The 20,597-nt window shown below is 48.0% G+C and overlaps 1 protein-coding gene across 2 annotated transcripts; it reads left to right on the top strand.

The window, feature by feature from the left end:
• The first annotated feature begins 583 nt into the window (after nt 1–583).
• CITED4 (Cbp/p300 interacting transactivator with ED-rich tail 4) lies at nt 584–1,971 on the top strand. 2 transcript variants are annotated; one of them, XM_090269211.1, is made up of 2 exons: nt 584–703; nt 834–1,971. In XM_090269211.1, the coding sequence occupies exon 2, from the start codon at nt 851–853 to the stop codon at nt 1,406–1,408; it is 558 nt and encodes a 185-aa protein (XP_090125337.1). In that variant the 5' UTR covers nt 584–703; nt 834–850; the 3' UTR covers nt 1,409–1,971. The 2 variants fall into 2 exon arrangements, with proteins under 2 accessions (XP_090125337.1, XP_090125336.1); XM_090269210.1 differs by having other exon boundaries at nt 584–750.
• Nucleotides 1,972–20,597: the final 18,626 nt, after the last annotated feature.

Here is a 20,597-nt window from a genome sequence, read left to right as displayed (position 1 = left end):
TCCTTCAAGGAGACATGCCCATAAATTACCTTAATAACAACTCAGTACATGCTTCCACAGACAAGTGAGTGAGAGCCAGAGAAGGGGCAACAGGCTCCCTGGGATTAGGGGACAGACAGCTGACCTTTTGCAAGACCCTGCACTGCTAAGGTGGTCGTGGGTTCAAGTGTTGCTTCTGTCAAGGGTCTGCTGTGCATGCCCAAGGAAGCCCCTTCTGCTATTGAGCCTAGGTCTCAGACTGAAAAATTAAGATTTGGGGCTTGTGATCCTTCAGCTCTGGGAGCCTAAACCTCTGGTCATCCCACCCTCACCTCTGGTCAGCTCAAGCTTGGCCCCAGCCAGCGCCGAGGCTGAGCCTGGGACATTAAAACCGAGCCCCTTGAAAAGTGCCCAACTCCGGCCTCAGAGAAGCACTCGCCTGCAGTGCGGCCGGGCGTCCGAAGGCCGGAGCTCTGACGGGGGCGGGGCTGAGACCTTCTGGAGGCGCGGTGCGGTCCTCCCAGGAGCTTCTCACCCAGCCAATGAGCGCACGGGAGCGGGGCAGCCCCGCCTCTCGATATAAGTCGCGGAGGCCCGGGTCACAGCGCGGAGGTCTCAGAGTCTGAGCTGGTGGATGTGTGTTCTTCTCGTCGCCGCGAGTTGCGGCCACGGGGCGCACGGGAGTTCTTGAATTCGGTGCTTCCTGGGCTAGGCGGGAACACCGGTTCGGTTCGGTTTTCCTTTGTGCGGCTGGATTGCGGGGAGGGCACGGTACGCGGATCTCTCGCTGCAGAGGGACAGCTAGCCGGGTCGTAGGGACGCCTGCGCTGACAATCTGCCTGTCGTCCCTGCAGGCATCCAGCCCGCCGTCATGGCCGACCACCTGATGCTCCCCGAGGGCTACCGCCTGGTGCAGAGACCGCCGCCCGCCGCGCCAGCCCACGGCCCCCAGGCGCTCCGAACGCTGCAGCCGTACGCGGGCCCGGGCATGGACAGCGGGTTGCGGCCGCGGGGGTCTCCGCGGGGCCCTCCTCCGCCTCCACTCGGGGCCCTAGCGTGCGGGGCCTTCGGACCTCCGCCTACCTTCCAGCCGTTTGCGGCCGTGCCACCGCCAGCCGCCGGCAGCGCGCAACTGCAGCCCGTGGCGACGCTGTACCCGGGCCGCGCGACCGCACCCCCCGGCGCCCGGGGAGGTCTCCCAGCCCTGCAGCCGGCGCCCGCGGCCCCGGCCCCACCGCCGTCGCCGCCCGTGCACGCCCTGGGCGGCATGGACACCGAACTCATCGACGAAGAGGCGCTGACGTCGCTGGAGCTGGAGCTCGGGCTGCACCGCGTGCGCGAGCTGCCCGAGCTCTTCCTGGGCCAGAGCGAGTTCGACTGCTTCTCGGACTTGGGGTCGGCGCCGCCCGCCGGCTCTGTGAGCTGCTGAGCGCGGCCTGTCGCCTACCTGGGGTGCCCGAGAGGAGGATGGACTCTGACTGCCCGCCAGACTGCGCACCCAACACCTGGGCCACGCATGCACCTTGCGTGAGGGTGGAGGCAGCGGGCTAGTGCACGGAGCTAACTACGGCTGGGACACCTGGGGCCACCCCAGGCCTTGCCTCCTGCAAGATGAGTTTGGCATCACCTCTCTGACCTGGAGCCTCAGCGGTAAAAAGGGCACTGGACCCCCTTTCGGACTCCACATTCTTGGATTGTGTGTTCTCGCCTCTGGGACTCTCCCTCATCCCAAACGCCCCAATCTGAGCCATTCCAGGCCTCTGCCTGATTCCCCTCCCCTCCACCTTCTCTCCTTGTGCAACCCACTGTGGTCACTGGCTCCCTGGAGCTGCCCAGCCAACTGGAGCCTCCACCCCCTCTGCCTGGACCCTGAGGTGGGTCACTGGGCCTCTCACCTTGGGGAAGGGGTGATTGTACATTCAGTCCCCTTGCGGAGTGGAGCAATGCCCCATCTGGCCTCCAAAAACCAGAATAAAACTGGGTCATTTTATAGTCTTGCGTTTTTATATCCTTATCACTCCAACCCTTGACTATATTTGGCTTCTAGAGTTCTGAGGCCATTGGGGCCTCCCCTGGTGGAATGGAGGCCACATCCCAGGCAGTGCCCAGGAGAGGAAATAGACAGTTTCTTTCAAAATTATCTGAGTTGTGCAAGTGTTATGTCATAATCTGGAAGGCAGAGGCTGCCACCACCAGGTGGCAGGGTAACCCAAGGGCACCAACGTTGGATTTCCCAGCTCATGGGAGAGGGAGCTTGGTGGAGCTGCCCCCACCTGTTGCTGGAAGAAGACAGCACAGAAGGTCAGAGGGGAGCTGGGTGGTACATGAGGATTCAGAAAACTCTGGCTTTGAGCCCTGGCTCTCCTCCTTGTCCAGCCAGATGTCTAAGGCTATGTTCTCAGACAGATGGTCCTAGTCTCAGGTGGTTGTGAGGACCAAATGCAATGTGAGGCCTTTAGCACAATGCCAGACACCTGGGCAGCCCTCAATAAATGATGATTAGCCTACAACTTGGTGTTAGCTTTATTCCAGTCCCTGTGCCAACTGTCACGTGCCCTTATGGAGTCACAGTTACAGTGGGAGTGGGAGGGAGCAGTGACAAACCTGGACATTAATTCATGCTGGTACAAGGAAGAGTGTGATGAGGACTAGAAAACAGGACATCCCAGCAGGTAAACCCAAAGGAAGGAACAGTTTCAGCTGGTTGGGGATAGGGTGAGTTCAGGGAGGTGGTGACATTTGATAATGGTGAACAGAGCCTTGAATGATGAGTACATCTTTGAGAGTTGGAGAAGGTGACATGCAAGTGAAGAGCCCATTCTAAGGCAGGGAGGTCTGTGCATACAGGGCATGTACAGAGAAGCCATGGAGTGTCTAGAAGGAAGGTACGAGGTCTAAATGACTTTGCAGCAACATTGTGATGTAGGCACAGTCCCCATTCAACGAATGAGGGACATGGAGCTTGCCCAGGCCTGGCAGGATTTGGCCTCAGTCCTGATCATCAGTGTGAGCTCCTGGCCACACTGCTGTTGACTGGGGAGGTCCCTGGGTGGTTTAGGGGTGTAGGGGAAAGGCTGGAAGAGAGAGAGACTGAGACAGGAGGAAGGCTAGGTCAGAAACTCTGAGGATCAGGCTAGGATGGAGCAATGGGGCTGGAGAGGAAAGAAAGAATTCCAGAGACTGGAACTGAACACAGAGCTGAGACCTTATATCTGCAGTGGCTGGGCTTCACTCAAGCTTGTTTGTTAACATGACTCTCCCTCCAGCCTGTGAATTCACTCAGAGTACTCTGTGTCGGCGCCATCTCTGGAGCCAGCAGGACAGGCATGGGGTAAGCAGCAGGAGTGTTTGGCAAATGAATAAAGGTCTCCCCTAAGATAATGGGGCTTTCTGGGACATGATGGGGAGGAAGGGCAGAGAAGCTTTTGGAAAGGGACTAGCCTGAGCTCTGGGCTCAAAAAGGAGTATTTGTTCCAACTTGGACTAGGACCCTGGAACAAAAATAAACTAGGGGGCTGGATTGGGGTGTAGGGTCTAGACCTGGTCTGGACACTGTCCTGATTCTCTTCTCTCTGGACCTTAGTTTCTCCACCAGTAAAATGGGGCTAATATTTCTGATCTGCTATTTCAAAAGGCATTAAGCTTCCAATAAGTGAGGAGCAAATCCAGGGATGCGTTGATAAGCAATTGTTAAACTCTGAGGTGCTCTCCATATGGAAGGGATTACAGTGAAATCTAAACACCTGCCTCTTTCTAGAGTTTAGGGGCAGGTAGAAGAGGGAGTCCAGCTGTTATGTGATTTCCCACCCCCTGCCCCTCCTAGAGGGGCTGCTGACATGTCTGACAGCAGAGAGGTGGACAGTGGAGAAGGTAAGTCTACCACCTGGATCCCTAAACTCCTGACACTATGGAGGATTCTGACCCTCCTAGCTGGAGGGGAGGAGGATGGAGTGCCCTTCCTGAGGCTTATATTCTAACAGCCTCAGGGTCCATTTCCAGAAGCAGCTCTTACTAGCAAGCCAATTTACATTCTGAGTCTTGGTTCTCCTACAGTACAGGCATATGGTGCGTTCAGTTCTGGATCACCGCAGTAAAGGGAGTTGTAATCTTTTTGCTTGCCTTCAACTTGTAAAAAACTGCAACATCTGTGAAATGTAATAAAGCAAAGTGCAATAAGTGCAATAAAAAGGAGTATGCCTGTAATCCCACCAGCTTCCTGTGGGTTCAACAGGTATCTCTCACCTCTTCCCCGGGGGCTACCTCCTCAAAGCCACCTGTCTCCCATGGTCCTATTGATTTCACTTTCATACCAGGGCCGGGTCTTTGGGTCTGAGAGGTACATCATAGTGTCCAGCACAAACATGGGGTGGGGAATAGGGTAAGACAAGTGCGTAAAACTCACAACAGTAAGTGCCTCCTTAAACTTGTGCTCCGGGTGCTTCATTTGCGTCTCCCAGATCAGCACCTCTCCTATAAGAGGAAATAAATTCTTTCTAGGGAATATCCATCTTATAGGGGTGATATGATAAGACTCTGTATAAAGTACCTACTACATGGTAGATTATGTATTGATTGTGTGTGTGAGAGAGAGAGAGAGAGGGAAACACCCATCTATTTATCCTCTTACTTATAAATTCATTGATTAATTCTTGTATGTGTCCTGACCAGGGATCAAACCTGCAACCTTGGTGTATCAGGACAATGTTTTAACCAACCAAGCTACTCAGCCAGAGTCATGGTAGATTCTTAATCATTGAGAGCAGCTGCCATAATCATCATCACCACCACCACCACCATCATCATCATCATCATTACCATTTCAGCTCTGCTCAGTGTTCAGCGGTCATTGTTGAATAAATTAAACGAATTGTCTGGTCCTAGTCTTTTCCCAGGCTGCTTAAATCATTTAGCTGATTATTAAATAAGCTTCTTGAATTCCTTAATCCATTCTTGCCTTATTTTATGCTACCCTGCTATTAGAAATGCTGGGTCAGAATTACTGCTGATTGAGGACTAAGTCAGAATTTATTGAGTGCCTACTGCGTGCAGGCCTGATGGGACCTAACAGCGCCCACTAGGTGCCCTTTCTTTTCCAGTCTCTTCTTTAACTGCCACCCAACTCTGTAAATTAGCACTGCTAGGTGGTTTCATCCCCATTCCAAAAGTCAGGAAATGAGGACTCAAACGGTGAATTGTTCCTCCAAGTCACACTGCAGTGAGTGGTGAAGTGAGCATGCCTGTTCTGGTATATCCAGGGCCTTTCCTCTCCCAGGCTGGGACTAGCCAAGGATCTGAGCCTGAGTGGAACAAGAGCAGGGTCCCAAACCTGGTTTTGTCACTTTGTGCCATGGATGCAGAGAAAGTCACTGAGCTTCTTTACGCCTCAGTTTTTTCTTCTGTACAATGTGGAGAATAAATCTAACTTCAAAGGTATATGTACAAGGATTCAAATGAGACCTGGTTTTTGAGAGCACGTTGCATACAGCACAGTGCTGTTTGCTTGGAGCGAGTTGGGGGTCAACAGCCATGCCTTTTCCCCTAGGCAGCTGATCTGGAGAGAGGAGAAGCACACATACCTTGGAACTTGAGATCTGGGCCAGCCTGCAGTGTGCAATGTAGAAACACATGTCAGGGGTCTTAGCAGGTGCTGTCAAGTAGCTCAGGGTCTGGGAAGCCCTAGAGCCAGTCATGGGGTAAGGGTAGGGGTGTGAGTCAACTTGGGAGGACATCCAGGTAAAGGCCCAAGGCCCAGAGTGTGCCCTGGCAGATAGAGGGAATAATGGAAGCTACTCTGAGCCTCGTCCATTTGTCTGTCAAATGGAGATGTCACAGGCTTCCTTGAAAATGAACTCAGGTGATGTTAAATGCCGGCCCTGTGAGCTGCTCAGATATAAACTATTGTTGGGAAATATGACCACAGGGACAAGGAGCAGACAGCCTTGTCCCAGGCAATGTCTACGTGGCTTCCACCCACCCCTGATGCACCATGTTCCTTATGCCTCTGTGCCTGGGCCTCTGATGTTTATTTGGCCTGAAATGCCCTCCCCAGGCCCTTTTCCACCTGTGAAAGGCCTATTTCATCACGTATCAGGGTTGATCAGGAGTCTTTAACCCTAGACTGAAAGGTTTTGAGGACAGAACCTGATTCATCATCATCCCCACCTCCACCCCACCTGTGGCACAGAGTGGGTATTAGGAAGAGCCAGAGCGAGTGGCTGCTCCCTGGCCCTGAGCTGGAAGCTGAGGCTGAAAGATGGCACTGAGCTGGACCCCGAGTTGGAACTGGGAGCTCTGAGCTCTAGTCCCAGCTCAACCATGAACTTGCGAGCTCTCTAAACTTTGTATCCTAGACCACGTTCCTCGCCCCTTGTACCTCACAGGCGCTGGGAGGCAATGAGGCTGGACTGAGCAGGGGCAGTGGGCTTGGTGCATGCTGTCTCCTTCAGTCCCTGCAACAGCTCGGGGAGCTGGGTGTTGTAGTTTTTGCCCTCCTTCTATCCTGTTGGCCTCATTCTAGGCAGCTAAAGCTCAGAATGGTTAAACAACCTACTCAACCATACAGAAGGCTCTTGGGAAGAGGTTGTTCTTATTTGCAGGATGAAGGGAGGTTGGACATCAATAAGCATGAAATCTAGATATGCCCCACAGAGCAGGGGTACAGCCAGGACAGGGTGTTCTACAGAGCTCGTTAGAGGGTGGTGTCCACGGGGAATTACTCTTTTGCGTCTTCCTAGTGAGGAACTAAGCCCCATAAAACTGGCACATCAAGGCAGCAGGACCCCCAACTTGGTACCCCAGCCTACTCTGGCTAAGAATAGGAGCCAATCATTATTTGTTTGTTTTTAGTGACAAGTGATGTATGCTTGAGGCAAAATAAGTTCAAACAATTTAGAAGGTCTAAAGTAAAAAGTTAAAGACACCCTCCAAGTTCTTCCTCACATAATACACATGTGTATACCGGATGTACCATACATTATATACATACACATAATATACACCACTTTTTTACACAAATAAGATGACATTATTTTATATAATTGGATTTATTTCACTTAATATATTTTGGAAATCTTCCCACATCAGTAAATATAGCTCTACCTTAATCTTTTTAATGACTGCATCATGCATAATCTACTTACCACTCTCCTACTGATGGAAATTCAGCTTCAGCTTGTTTCCTAAATTCCACTGTCACAGATATTGCTACCAGGAGCTTCCTTGTATATTTACCCTGGAACACCTGTGGGGCTATCGCTGTAGAATTGATTCCTAGAGGAGGAGTTACTGGATTAGAAGATATGAGCAAATAAAATTGTGCTAGTCACTCTGACTGGTGTGGCTCAGTTTGTTGAGCATCATCCTGCAAAAATGAAAGGTTGCTGGCTCAATTCCCAGTCAGGGCACATGCCTGGGTTGAGGGCTGGTCCCCCCATAAGGTGTGTGCAAGAGGCAACTGATCGATGTTTCTCTGACACATTGATGTTCCTCTCCCTTTCTTCCCCTCTCTAAAAATAAATAAATAAAATATTTTTAAAAATTGTTGAAGCTTTGCAGTATCAGAGCCAATGAGGTTTATCCAAGGTGCAATTATTGCTAAAGAAAAAAAAATGTTGGCAGTCACTGCCAAATAGTTTTCTAAGTGGCTGATTCATTCATCTCCCTGCCAGCACTGTTGGCTCACACCCTTGACTACACTGGACATTAGCAATGTTTCTAGTTTTTACCTCTCTAAATGAAAAAAAATGTTACTTATTTCTATTTCTTTGATTATAAGACATTAATTGTTTATTTGTATTTCTTCTAAGAATTACTTGTTCATATCCTTGCCCATGTTTCTCCTGAGTTGTCTTTTTTTTTATTGATTTGTGAGTTCATATTATATTGTGAATGGTAAACCTTTGTCTTTTGTAAATGTTGCAAATATTCTCTCTCGAACTGTTACTGGTTATTTGATGTTTTGTATGCTCTCTTTTGCCTTTTGGAAGTCGATAATTTTTATGTCATCAGATCTCTCCATTTCTTCCCTCCATAGCTCCTGGGTTTATATTAAGGACAGGAATGGTCTGGCTCTCCTCGGAGCTAGCTGGAGACACCGACGGAGCTGTGCTTCTAACTGGGATCTCCACTCAAAGCAAGGTCGACAGACTAGACACAGGATTGAAGGACCAGCCCAGGTCTTGGGATCATACAGACCTGGATTTAAATTCTGGCCTCAGACTATATATATGACACCTGTCAAAGCCACTTGACACTCTGTGCCTTTGTTTTTGTTTTTCATTCTAATCTAAAATACATACCAATACACACACACACAACTGGTCAGATTAAATGAGCTAAAGGCTGACATGCTCAGCACAGTGCCTGGCACACAGTAGGTTCCTAAAAGGTGATAGTTGTTTCCAATGCTAATACGATAGCTACTGAGAAAGCTGTTAAAAGTATCTAGAAAAGGAGTCCAGAGTGGGAGAGCAGCTTCAAAGCATGTCCTCTGTAAGTGGCAGAGTGATGGCACTCTTCAGCTTGCAGGGGGAGCCCCAAAAGCAGAGGGGACAACCACTATTTATGCCTTCCAAGATATGGACACCTCTCTCTCCTGGTGAAAGTCTTCCCCAAATTAACTTTGGGGAACCACCTCTCCCTCATTTAGTTTGGGTAAGTTTGCCTGTTCCCCTACATATGATTCAAAATAAAATAATACTAAACTATAAAATTAGTGTAAGAAATCCCAAAAATCTTCAGTTTTCATGACAATTTTGAAATAGCAATGCTTTACCTCCTACTCCTACTCCTCTTCCTCCTTTTCTTCACCTCAAAGTTTTTCAAATTTTCAACCAGTACCGTAAACACCTGAGCTGACTGCTAGGTAAGTCATCCAGTATTGACTTATAATACCTCACCTAATACTCTCAGTGATCTGACTTAATATATTATTATTATTGCAGGTTATATAGAGGCAAGGAAACTGAGGCTCACAGAGATAAAGCGACTTGCCTACTACCGCACAGCTAGTAATTTATTGAGTTAAAATATTTAATGTACTAAGGATAGTGCACACAGCAAACAATATTTAAGTATTAGTTCAGCTGCTGTAACAAAAGGAACCAGAAGTTTTAAAAGTGGCTTAACAAGCAAAAAAGATTTATTTCTAGTTCCACTCAGTCAGTCAGACCCAGACTGCTTCCCACTTGTTGCTCTGTCTTTCATGACCCCAACCTGCTCAAAGTCTAAGTTGGCTTTTTATTTCAGTCTTTATCTATGGACTGGAGGCTGGATTGTTGACGAGTACACAATTGGGCTCTCAGGGAGAAGAGAGTGAGGAGGTGAACACACCCAGTGCTTTTAAGACCAAATACACACATCGTCACTTCCACTCAGATTCTCTTCACAAGAATTTAATCACATGACCACACTTAGCTGCAAGGGATGCTGTGAAGTATGGTTCCTAGTTGGCAGCCATCTGTTCATCAACAACTCAGTTACTACATAAGATGGGAAGGCTGGATTTTGGTGGACAACCAGCAGTCTCTACCACAGCAAGTGGTAGCAATAAGTGGCTCACTTGAGATTAGAACTCAAGTCTCCTATGCCCCTGGGTATTTGGTGGGGGTGGGAAAGATGTCAGAGGCTTGAGTCCTATATAAAGAGAACTGTTGGAACTTAAAAGAGTTGGTATGAGTCAGTCATCACTGTGAATGCACATCTCAGGTAATTCCCTTCTTTAGTCTCAGTTTCTTTATCTGTAAAATGAGGACAACAATGGGACTTACCCATGAGTGGCCATTGGGAAAGCACTTACCAAAGTTTGTGACACATACTAGGTGCTCACATGATGCAATGGAGCGGGTAGAATTGGAGCATGAACACACAAAAGAAGGAACTTCCAGGGAAGGTGACAATGTGTGCAACAGCCAAGTGGCAACAAATGAATAAGGCTTGATTGGAAATGTAACAAGTCCAGTGTACTTAGCAGGTAGGGTGGATGCTCAGAGGAGCAAGGGATATATTTGAAGTAGGCAAGGGCCAAAGATGGGTGACCCTTGAGTGGCAAGCTGAGGAGCTTGAACTTGATCCTGTTGGTAGTGGGAATCCATGGAGTAATGAGCAGGATGGAAAAATAATTAGATTTGTGTTTTGGAAAGATCACTCTGACTACTGTGAGTAGGATGGATTTGAGATAGGCACGTTGGAGAAATGTTGAATGCTGAAAAGACTGTCATACTGATTCAGGTAGCGATGAAGGACTTAGGACAAGTGGAAACAAGGCAAAGTAGATGGGAGGGACTATAAAGACAGAAGTAATATGTTGGGTTATCCAGGATCAATGTCCAGGTGGAGGTAGGCCAGGTAAATGGACCAAGCATTCAGTAATGAGGTCTGGACTGAGAATAGACATGTTGTGGAGTTATTAGCATAGCCACAATTGCCATTGGAATGATGAAAGTAACCAAAGACAGAACCTTGGGGTAACACAAGCACTTAAGAGCTGGAGGGACAGAGACCGAGAAGGAGCATCTGGGAAGGAAGGAGAACCAGCAAAGAAGATGTTGTGAAAGCCATGGGAGGTGTTTCCTGAAGGAGGGTGGTCAGCAGTGTCTAAAGCTGCTGAAAAGTCAAGTAAAATAAGGGCTGGGCCCTGGTTGGTGTGGCTCAGTGGATTGAGTGCTGGCCTGCAAACCAAAGGGTCACCAGTTCGATTCCCTGTCAGGGCAGATGCCTGGGTTGCAGGCCAGATCCCCATTTGGGGGCATGCAAGAGGCAACCACACTTTGATGTTTCTCTCCCTCTCTTTCTCTCTCCTCCCCCTCTCTATTTAAAAAGAAAAAAAAGGTTGAAAAGAGGCTGTTCAATTTGGCAACAACAAAGTACAGAGCAGTTCTGGGGAGAAGAGGGTGGGGTCTCGCTGCAGTGGCTCAGCAGGAGGAAGGAAAAGAGGAAGAAGGATCATCAAATGTAGGTGGCTTGTTTAAATCATCTTTGGGACCTCCATGATTTTGTGGGTGAAGTGACTCATGTCTGGGTCCTCTTCACTGGGTGTTAACTGTGGATTTGGCCCAGATAGCACCAGCTAGAGATGGTGTGCAACACCTCCCTTTGCTCAGGAGGTGGCAGCACCACACCAAGTGACACAGCAAGGACCAACACAATGCCTATAAATGTATTTTCAGGGAAAAGAAGCTTAGTTCCCCAGACATCAAAGCTTTTTGGGGTCTCCATCTTGGATGAGCTCCTTGAGCAGAGGAAACTGAATGTGACTTTGGATTCCAATCCTGACTCTGTTGCGTACTGACTGAGTGACCTTCCTGGTCGGCAAACTGGGGATAACGAGCTTAAACCTACATCTCAGGTCACTGGGAGTCTCTAAACGAGCTTAGTTGTGTCTGATGGTTTTGGGGTGGATTTAGGGCAGAGGTGAGCAGCAGAGACAGGCTCAGAAGCGGAGGGAGGGGATCCAGACCTGATGAGCCCAGGGGGGCAGCCTGTGGCCTCACTGGACGGAGCAGTGGTTTTGGAGTCAGGAAAGTTGGATTCAGATTTTGCAGCTGAGAGAACTGAGGCTCACAGAGAGAAAATTACTTTCCCAGGGTCATGTCCCTCAAACAGACAAAAGCATCAAAACCAAAATTTGGAAAAGAATTTGACGTTTCATTTTTCTTTGAAGCATGGAATTTGCATCATGGGAAAATCAGAACTCTGTGGGACTTCTTTGCCTCTACAGTGTGGTTTTGTGTTTTCTGCACTTAGGACTTCTGAAGGTGTTGCTCTCCTCTGATTCCTTTGTAATCCACACATTGTGAGAGTGCCCCGAATCTTCTCCTTTCCCTCAGAGATGGCATGGGGCAGATGAAGAACCTGAGGGGCGGAAGGCTACCCAAGGACAAGCCTAGAAATCAAGAGATGTGGGCTCAGCTTTGGACTCTGCCCTAGCTTCTTGGGCCTCAGTTTCCTCATCTGCAAAATGTGGCTGTTGGATCAGCCTGCCCCTGGGAGCCTTGGCAGCTCAGACCATCATGAAAGCTTTTGCTTCCCCTTGAGGTTCCCTGACCACCTCCGCCAACTAAAATTGTCTCCCAATGCTGTCACTATCCCTTTCTATTTTGTTTTTTTCACAGCACTTATCACTCTCTCTGAAATTATCTTGCTTTTTGTTTATATTCTGTCTAGACTGTAATCTGCTGTCTACTCCATGTGAACAGGGACTTTGTGAGTTTGAGAGAGCCACTAGACCTTGGCACCTAAACCAGTGCTTGGCACATAGTAGAGACGAACAAACAATTGCCGAATAAATGAATGAAGGACAGAGAACACAGCCCCTTACTCTGTGAGGCAAGTCCTGGAGTCCCTACTTCTCAACCCATGACGTGCTCAGCTCTGCCAGTTTTCTCTTGGTCTATCCCACCCCCATTTTAATGAATGGGGGCTTTCGTGGTGGGGCACCCTGGCCCTGAAAGTCCAGCCTCCTTCCTGGCTCCAGGCTGGCACCACAACACCAAGCCAAGGTCTTTGCTGACGCCTTGTGGCTGTGGTCACACATAACAGAGACCAGAAGGATTCCCAGGTGGGAGGTGATTGATCCCAAGTGGCCCTGCTTTCCTCTTCTCTTGTCAGCCAGCATTATTAATCACCTATGTGCCCAGCCTTTGCAGGGGACAGTGCTTCATACCCTCCAGGAGCTGAAGTGACATCTGAATAAGGCAAGGGGGGGGGGGGGGTCATATTGTCCAGGAGAGGAACTGAGGGGGCATCTGGTGGGAGTAAAGGTACAAGGTAATGACAGAGCCCACCCAGGATCTGAGCAGGCAGGGCAGCCTGGGTCTCAGGTCTCAGGATCCTCCCCAAAGCAATTTTCACCTTCTCCAACAAATCTTCCATATCTCCCACCCACTTTAGAGGCTGTTGGGAACTGGTAGGGAAAGACAGAAAGAGAAGAGGGGCTATCTGATGCCCAGAGAAGCCATCGGGAACAAAAACAAAAATGTTTCAGGAGGGTTTAAAGAATGTTCTGCTTTGAAATGTACAACATAAACCTTCAACTTCACTGCTTCCAGGAAAATCCACCTGACTAGCTGTATTAGTCAGGTCTTTCTGGGATAATGCTGTGAAACAGGCAAGCCCCAAATATCAGTGGTCAAGAAAATCAAATATTATTGCACACTGCTAAGTCTCCAAGTCAACCGCAGTTCAGCTGCTGCTGACTGGGCCAGGCTGGCCTCCCAACTGCCAATCTGGCTCAGGTCCACTCCATATGGCTGCATTCTGTACCGAAAATGAAGGAACAACAACAATCTGAGTCTTTTCATGGTAAAGGAAGGAAACACCAAGGATCTGGCAGAACTTGTCATGCTGCTTACAGCCTGGCCTTAGAATAAGCACGCTCTTTCTTCACACATCCCACTGGCTAGAGTAAATCCCATGGTCAACCCCGAAGTCAGTGAGGTGCTAGAGAGGATGCTTGGTGCTCATGATGCCACCTTCAGGGCCAGTCCACCCATTCCCCCAGCTGCTGGGAATGTTAGCTGCTGACTTACAAGTCTGGGTATTGCCCTTGGCCATAGGGAACCGCCTCACCCAAAGTCAGACCACTCCCAGAGCCAGTGCTTAGCTGATCCATAGAAACAAAGGCCTGCCTCCTTCCCTCCATTCGGCACAACTCTGAAGGGCTGTCTGAGCTCCGGAGCTCCTGAAGATCAGCAGATGCCTCAGTTGAAATTGCATTACAGATCAGCTTCTCCCTCTGCTGGGTCCTGCCTTCCTGACATCCTTACAGCTGAATCCGAGAGCACTCCCTAAAAATCCTGCACACTACTCTCTGTCTCAGAATCTGTCTGTAGAAAACCCATTATAAGACAGATTTGAAATTATACTCTGCCCAAAGGTAGCCATGGTAACAATGAGGCAGGAAGACTTTCAGACAAATAATGCAATCTAATACCATCATTGAAGAATGTATCGTGGAGACAGATCTGACTTAGTTTGGCTGTAACAAAGTGCTGGACACATGCTCAACATGTACACAGGGTGAGAACTGAGACCACTTCTGAGAGGTCCCGTTTTTCAGTTGTGATGGTTTTATCTTTTCTATTGAGGTTCCAAACAGGTTATGTTGTAGCAAAGGTTCTGGAGCATAAAAAAAAAATGGTTTCCAAACCACTTGGTTCCATCATGTCTAGACGTGTGTCTGGATCTGTCCAGCTGAGATGGGGCAAGCCCCAGAAAAGATTCTCAGCCTTGAGAATTTACAGCAGAAGGGGGGCCAAGATGGTGGGTCCAATCCCCACTGCAGGTGTCATGGACTAAATTGTGAGCCCCCCCAAAACTCATGTGTCAAAGCCCTAACCCCCAGTAACTCAAAATATGACAATTAAGAGATAAGGCCTTTAAAGGAGTGATTGTTAAAATGGGGTTTTTAGGGCTCTTACCAGAGGGATACCAGGCCAGAGCAGGTCTGCCTCAGGCAGGCCTGTAGGGTGTGGGTTCTTGACTTTGTTCAGGAAAGATTTCACAGCGTGAGTCCAGGTGACTATGAGGGTACAGTTATTAAAGCTGGGGACAGTGAAACAAGGAAGGGCTTAGGATAGAAGAAGCAATAGGAGAGCCTACACAGGGCTCTTCTTTGGGTCTCTAGAAATGTAATGGGAAAGAAGTGAGCCAAGGCGGCGCTGCTATTGATCCACAGAAAAGTCAGAGAAAAGTGGCCTTGGAGACAGGTTCGGGATTTTTGCTGCCCACTGTTTCCCTGGTTGCAAGTCCCACGGGGCCCCCAGAGGGTTGTTTTTTGTTTTTGTTTTTATACAAGCCTGAGAGAAGGGCACTGCCGCATCCTTTGTTTTTGAGGTTTTTTTATCTGTCTCTGCAGGTGGAAATCCTATGGGAGGTCTCAGGGGAGGGTCTCAGCAGAATATTCATCAGCTTTCCAGATGAGCTCTTAAATATGTTGATGTACCAAAATGAGTGCCTAGAGGGACTGGAGTCATTTTCTGGTCAGTTTCACCTCCAAAGAAGGTCGCTGTAGAGGGACCAGGACCAAGGCCGGTCTGCCCTAGCAAGGCTAGGAATGTGTAAACTATTTGTCCTAAGTGTCCTTGTTTAGGAAAGACATGACCTTGGATTTATTATCTGGCTGTAAATTGCTCTGACCAGTTTGTTCAGCTATTTGCCTCAGTTTCCCCATTCCTTGCCAAGGAATTTTCCTAGCTTCTTACTAACCTGCCTGAGGGTGAGCCCTAATCCAATAGGACTGGTGTCCTTATGAGAAGCCATAATTAGGAGTGAGGGCAGAGGGGGAGGGAGGGAGCACAGACACGTGTTTGCACAGAGAAACCATCATGAAAATACATGAAGGAAAATGACCATCTACAAGCCAAGAAGAGAAGCCTCAGAGTGGAACCAACCCTACTGACACCTTGGCCTTGGACTTCCAGCCTCCAGAACTGTGAGGAAATCAATCTCTGTGGTTTAAGGCACCCAGTATGTAGCATTTGTTGGGATGGCCCCAGCAAACTAGTACCCAGGAGAGCAGCCTTCACAATCCTATGCACACAAGAGCCAAGTGAAAAAGGAAGGTGTACCACTCAGCTTCTCCAAGGGAAAACAAAGCAGTTATCTTAACTGCAACTTTCCAAAGTACATGAAACAAACATTATTTAAATTGGGAAGTATACAGCATGGTTTTCTTTGATCTGCAAGAGTGTGAAAATTGCAAGATTCAGAGCACCCCACCTCCATGTGAGCTCAGCCCCTGCAGTAGTGCATTCCCAGGCTGCTTCCTCCAGCTTCTGAGCCTGGGCCCCAAAAGGCCATTTATCCAAGGCCCGGTAGCTCAGTTGGTTAGAGCATCATCTCCGATAAGCCAAGGTTGTGGGTTCAGTCCCTGGTCAGGCACATACAGGAAGTAACCAATGAATGCATGAATGGGTAGAAAACAAATTGATGTTTCTCTCTTAATCAATCAATCAATAAAGAAGCCATCTAGCATCTGCTTTTGCCCTCTTGTTGGGTGAAGAAGCCCAGTCTAATCTAGCATGGGAAGACACAAGGAGCAGAGACAAGCCATCCCACACGTGGACCAATCAGGGGGCCGGCATCCAGCACCAAACACCAGACATACAAGTGAGGCCATCTCAGACCATCCAACCCCAGTCAAGATGCCAAATGATTGCAGCCCCATTAGTGATCCCAGGTGAGATCAGCAGAACTGCTCAGCTGAGCCAGCCTAAATTGCTGACCTACAGAATCAAGAGTAAATAAAATGGTTGTTGTTTTAAGCTATTAAGTTTTAGGGTACATTGTTACATAGAAATAGAAAATAGTACGCTAAGCTAAAATCATATCTGCTCTCAAGACCATATTTGATGACAGTTTGGGGACTCCCATACCCACCTGCAAACCCTCCTTGCTGAGCCAGACAAAGTCAGAAGATAAAGAGTGGCGCGTGCACTGGTTAATTGTGCACCTGTTTTCCCCAGGGGCTGGATGACCTCAGGGCCATAACTGGGTCTCCTGCATTTGTTCATTCTGTGTATTATGCTGAGCCAGGGTCTGACATACGGCAGGTGTTCCACAGACATTTACTCAAATTAGGGAAATGCCATGGGACTTGTTTAGGTTACCAATATGTCCCTCCTTCTCTCCTACCTGGTCTCCCTACACCCAGACTTGCTTCCTCAAATCCATCTTCCATCCTAGGAAGAAAACTTTCCAAAATTCAAATCTATCCTGGTTTGACTCCTGATCAAAATCTTTGATTGGTTCCCTACTGCCCTCATGGTTAAGTCCTGTCTTTTTGGAATGAGTTATGAAATCCTGAAAATCTTATCCCCTGTCTAATTCTGAAGCCCCATTTTGCACCACCCTTTCCTTGCCATCTGGGCCCAGCCACAGGGATTTCTTTCTGTTCCTTTCATTGTACCATGCTCTCCGGTGCCTCTGAACCTTTACACAGGCCACGCCCTCCAGCTGAAATGTTCACTACCACCCAATTGCTTTGTGCAGCTAAATCCTCCTCATGCTTCATTTGGTTGTTCATCTTGCCTGGATTGAGAGATGATAAGAAGTAGGAACTACACTGGTTTCTGGGTGGGAGCTAGTTGTTTAGCTGGATGTTCAGCGACTCAGAAAGCACAGACTTGGAGGATTTGTGTCTTAGGAAGAGGTATTGAGATGGACTTTCAGAAATGCTCAAGTGTGCAGAGATTTCTGACCCAAGTGAAATCTCACCAAGGGGATCCATGGCAGAGGAGGCTCTTGATCATCAGAGCTCAATGGTACATCCTGTGGCTGTCAGTCAGCCTCCTCTACAGTCCCTTCAGTGCTTACTCAACACATTCTTGTACAACATGGTGATGGTGGCAAGAATGGACACTATTTATGGACTCAACAGTATAGACTTACCTCACCAAGGCTGATCTGGCTAACGCCGCTACTGCATGTCCAACCTATCATCAGCAGACAAATGTTGAATACTCAATATATCACCATTCCAAAGGGTTCATCTAGCCACCTGGTGCCAGGTGGATTCCACTGGATCCTTTCCAATGTGGAGAGAGCAGAGATTTATCTTCATTAATACAGCCAGAACATCAGTTTCCAGAAATCAATGGGAGGTATTGAGAGTGGCTTTCTTCCTTTTACACCAGAAAACCCAGTTTTCATTTCCTGTGGGTGCCATAACAAAGGACTCAACTTGGTGACGTAAAACAACAGAATCTATTCTCTCACAGTTCTGGAGGCCATTCATCAGGGTCACTAGGTCCAAATCAAGGTAAAAAAAGGGCTTCCCTCCCTCCAGAGCCCTGTGGGAGACTCTTACCCCGACACTTCCAGCTTCTGATGGCTGCTGGCATTCCTCTGCTGTGGCCACATGACTCCCGTTTCTGTTCCTGTCTTTCTATTGCCTCCTATTCCTTGCCTAAGAAATCTCCCTGTCGCTCTCTTAAAAGGACACTTGCAATTGGATTTAGGATTTACTGATTACTCCAGGATAATCTCCTCACCCCAAAATCATTAACTTAATCACATTTGCAAAGATCTTTTTTCCTTATAAGGTAACATTTTACAAATTCCAGAGATTAGGACCTAATATCTTTGCATGGCCATTATTCAGGCTACTACACCCACTCACAAACTTTTGCTTCTTGTCCCATCGTGCAGGGCTCTGCTAGTTGGGCGGTCTAGTTCTCAAGGGAAGGGAAGCAACCCAGTTTTCATTGAATTGGAAGTTGAAACTTCTAACTGGCCATTTTTGGCTCCTTATGCTGAAGGGGTCTCCAATGTTGGAAGAAAATTTTAGTTTCAGGTAAAAGCTAATAAGCTTAGTAATCAAGGTATGTAAAAAGCTATTGTTTCAGGAACTGGAGGTATGACCCACCTTGACTCCAGGAACCCATAAGCAGTCCCACCTTTGTGCCCAGGAGGACTGCAGGCAATCAAGGTGGTATCTGAGCCATTATACTCCAGGGTAGCCCTGGCTGGTTTGGCTCAGTGGATTGAGCGTCGGCCTGCGAGCTAAGTGTCGCTGGTTCGATCTTCCAGTCAGGGCACATCAGAGAAGGAAAACTCTGACTCCAAAAAACCTCCACTGCCTTGCGGCATACCTCTTCAGGGGAAAGGCTAAGGGAGTAAACCCCGACAGAAAATCCGGAGCCGGAGTCCCTAAGGCGGTTTGACGTTGTAGTCAACACCGGCAACTCCTGCGGCGCACCTGAAGCCAAGCTGTATTGACTCCGTCTTTCCCTTGGACCCTTCAGCTGCGAAGAGAGGGGGGGGGTCTGCTGCATGGGCAACAGCAGACCCTCCATATCACCCTGCCCAGGCTCTGTAGCTTCAGCTTCACTGGAGAGGACACTCCAGCGTCATCGCAAGATGTCGATTCAACACGGGAGGAGACAGATACCGTGTCACTCCCGAGTCGGACTGCACAGCCATTCTCGGCAGTGCAGATAGACTCTTAAGAAGCTACACCATCGTCTCTCGAGACGGACGGCTGCCGACGGATACTCCAGGGTGACCACTGCCCAGGACACAGAGACCACCACCCAGGACACAGATGAAAGAACGCTGCAGCTTTTATCTGATTAACTTTTCTTCTGAATTCCAAACCCCTTACCTACACTTTTCTTTTCCTTATAAAAAGGGTCCATTTATAATGGAATTTAAGACAGTCTGTTCAGGTAAAAACCTGCTGTCTTCTCAGGTCACCGACCATCTGAATAAAGTGCCCGTAAAGATTCAATCCCTGCCTCGTCTGGTAGATGACAGGCTGCCAAACACCAGCTTTTCTGGTTTCAATGCCACTAAACCCACAGGTAAAGAAAAGAGTTCATGTTCTGGCTGCCTGACTGATCTTCATTACCAAAGGGAAATTGGGGTTCTGCTACATGATGAGTGAGAACTATGTCTATAACCCACGGAATTCTCTAGAGTGCCTCTTAGTACTTCCAGGAATAGTAGTAAAAGTTAACAAAAAGTTATGGCACCCCAAACCATGCAGGACCATTGAGGATTCAGATCCTTCAGGAAATGACTCAACCACATAAAGAACCCTAACCAGCTGAGGCCCTGGCTGAGGGCAACAGGTACATAGAAAGGCAATAGAGGAAAATAGATATATATGATCAACAGATCTATAGTACTGACCAACTATGGCACTGTGACGAGGTATCAGAAGGTCTATTGCAGCTATGCATATTTTCTTCCTTGCTTGGTGTGTGTGTGTGCATGTGTGCATAATATATTTGGTAATTTGTTTTTTCCTCCCTCCCCCTTTTCCCCTATTATTTTATACAGATTGTGATGGCTACCTTAAGAGCTTATTATTTAGTTGCAAGCAAGGTTATGACTGAATTAGAGGCGTAATTAACATCACCCAAATGTGGATCCAATAACTCACTCCTGGAGATGGAGACCTCTTTTGGATGGTGGGACTTTGTGTTTTTCCCATTTGTGTGGAGAGGATTAGAGTGTCTTCATTTGTATGCAAGCTAGTTCATCTTATTAGGGGAAGCTACTGTTGCTATATACAAGTTCAAACATGTGTGGATTGATGTGTTTGGATACTGAATGTCCAAAGGGATGGACTGTAGCAGTTATTAAGCAATTGTCTTTTAGTTCCAAATTCTGCTCTGTGATACTGGGGTTGGGACTCTTCAAACCACATTACTCTGTTGTTAGCTTCCTTTGACAATAAGAGGCACTAGGGAAAGACTGGAAGACAGGAGTAAAGGCCTCTTTCTTCCTTTGCTTCCCAACCTTATCAGTTGATTTTACCCTTTGGCATTTTTCTTCACTCCCAAACAAACTTCACAGGATCTCCTAAAAGGTATTATACTATCACCAACCAGATAGCACCCCTCTTCAGACTTCTGAGCCCAGCACATGGGGCTCCCCCAATCAAGCTTCCCCAGATCCCTGCTTTAGGAGCAGTAGCTGCTTACTGCAGTGATTTTTCTCTGGGTGATCTGAGTGTTCTCTTGTGTTCTTTCAGCCTACCTCCATCAGTGTAACCCATTCCCTATTGTAAATTCTTTGTGGAAAAACCTAGTCTAGTTTCTGCTTTTCTGACTGGACCCTGACTGATGCAAACTATTAGAAAAGTTGCACCACTTTTCACTGGGGCATTGAGC

Source organism: Furipterus horrens, unplaced genomic scaffold (assembly GCF_987537825.1).
Source record: "Furipterus horrens unplaced genomic scaffold, mFurHor1.1.pri manual_scaffold_3, whole genome shotgun sequence".
NCBI lineage: Eukaryota > Metazoa > Chordata > Mammalia > Chiroptera > Furipteridae > Furipterus > Furipterus horrens.
Note: the sequence above shows the minus strand (reverse complement) of the source record. Positions and strands in the feature narration are given on the sequence as shown.

What these genes read in the sequence shown, in the direction of transcription:
- CITED4 (XM_090269211.1), top strand. Translation starts at nt 851, where the DNA reads ATGGCCGACCACCTGATGCTCCCCGAGGGCTACCGCCTGGTGCAGAGA.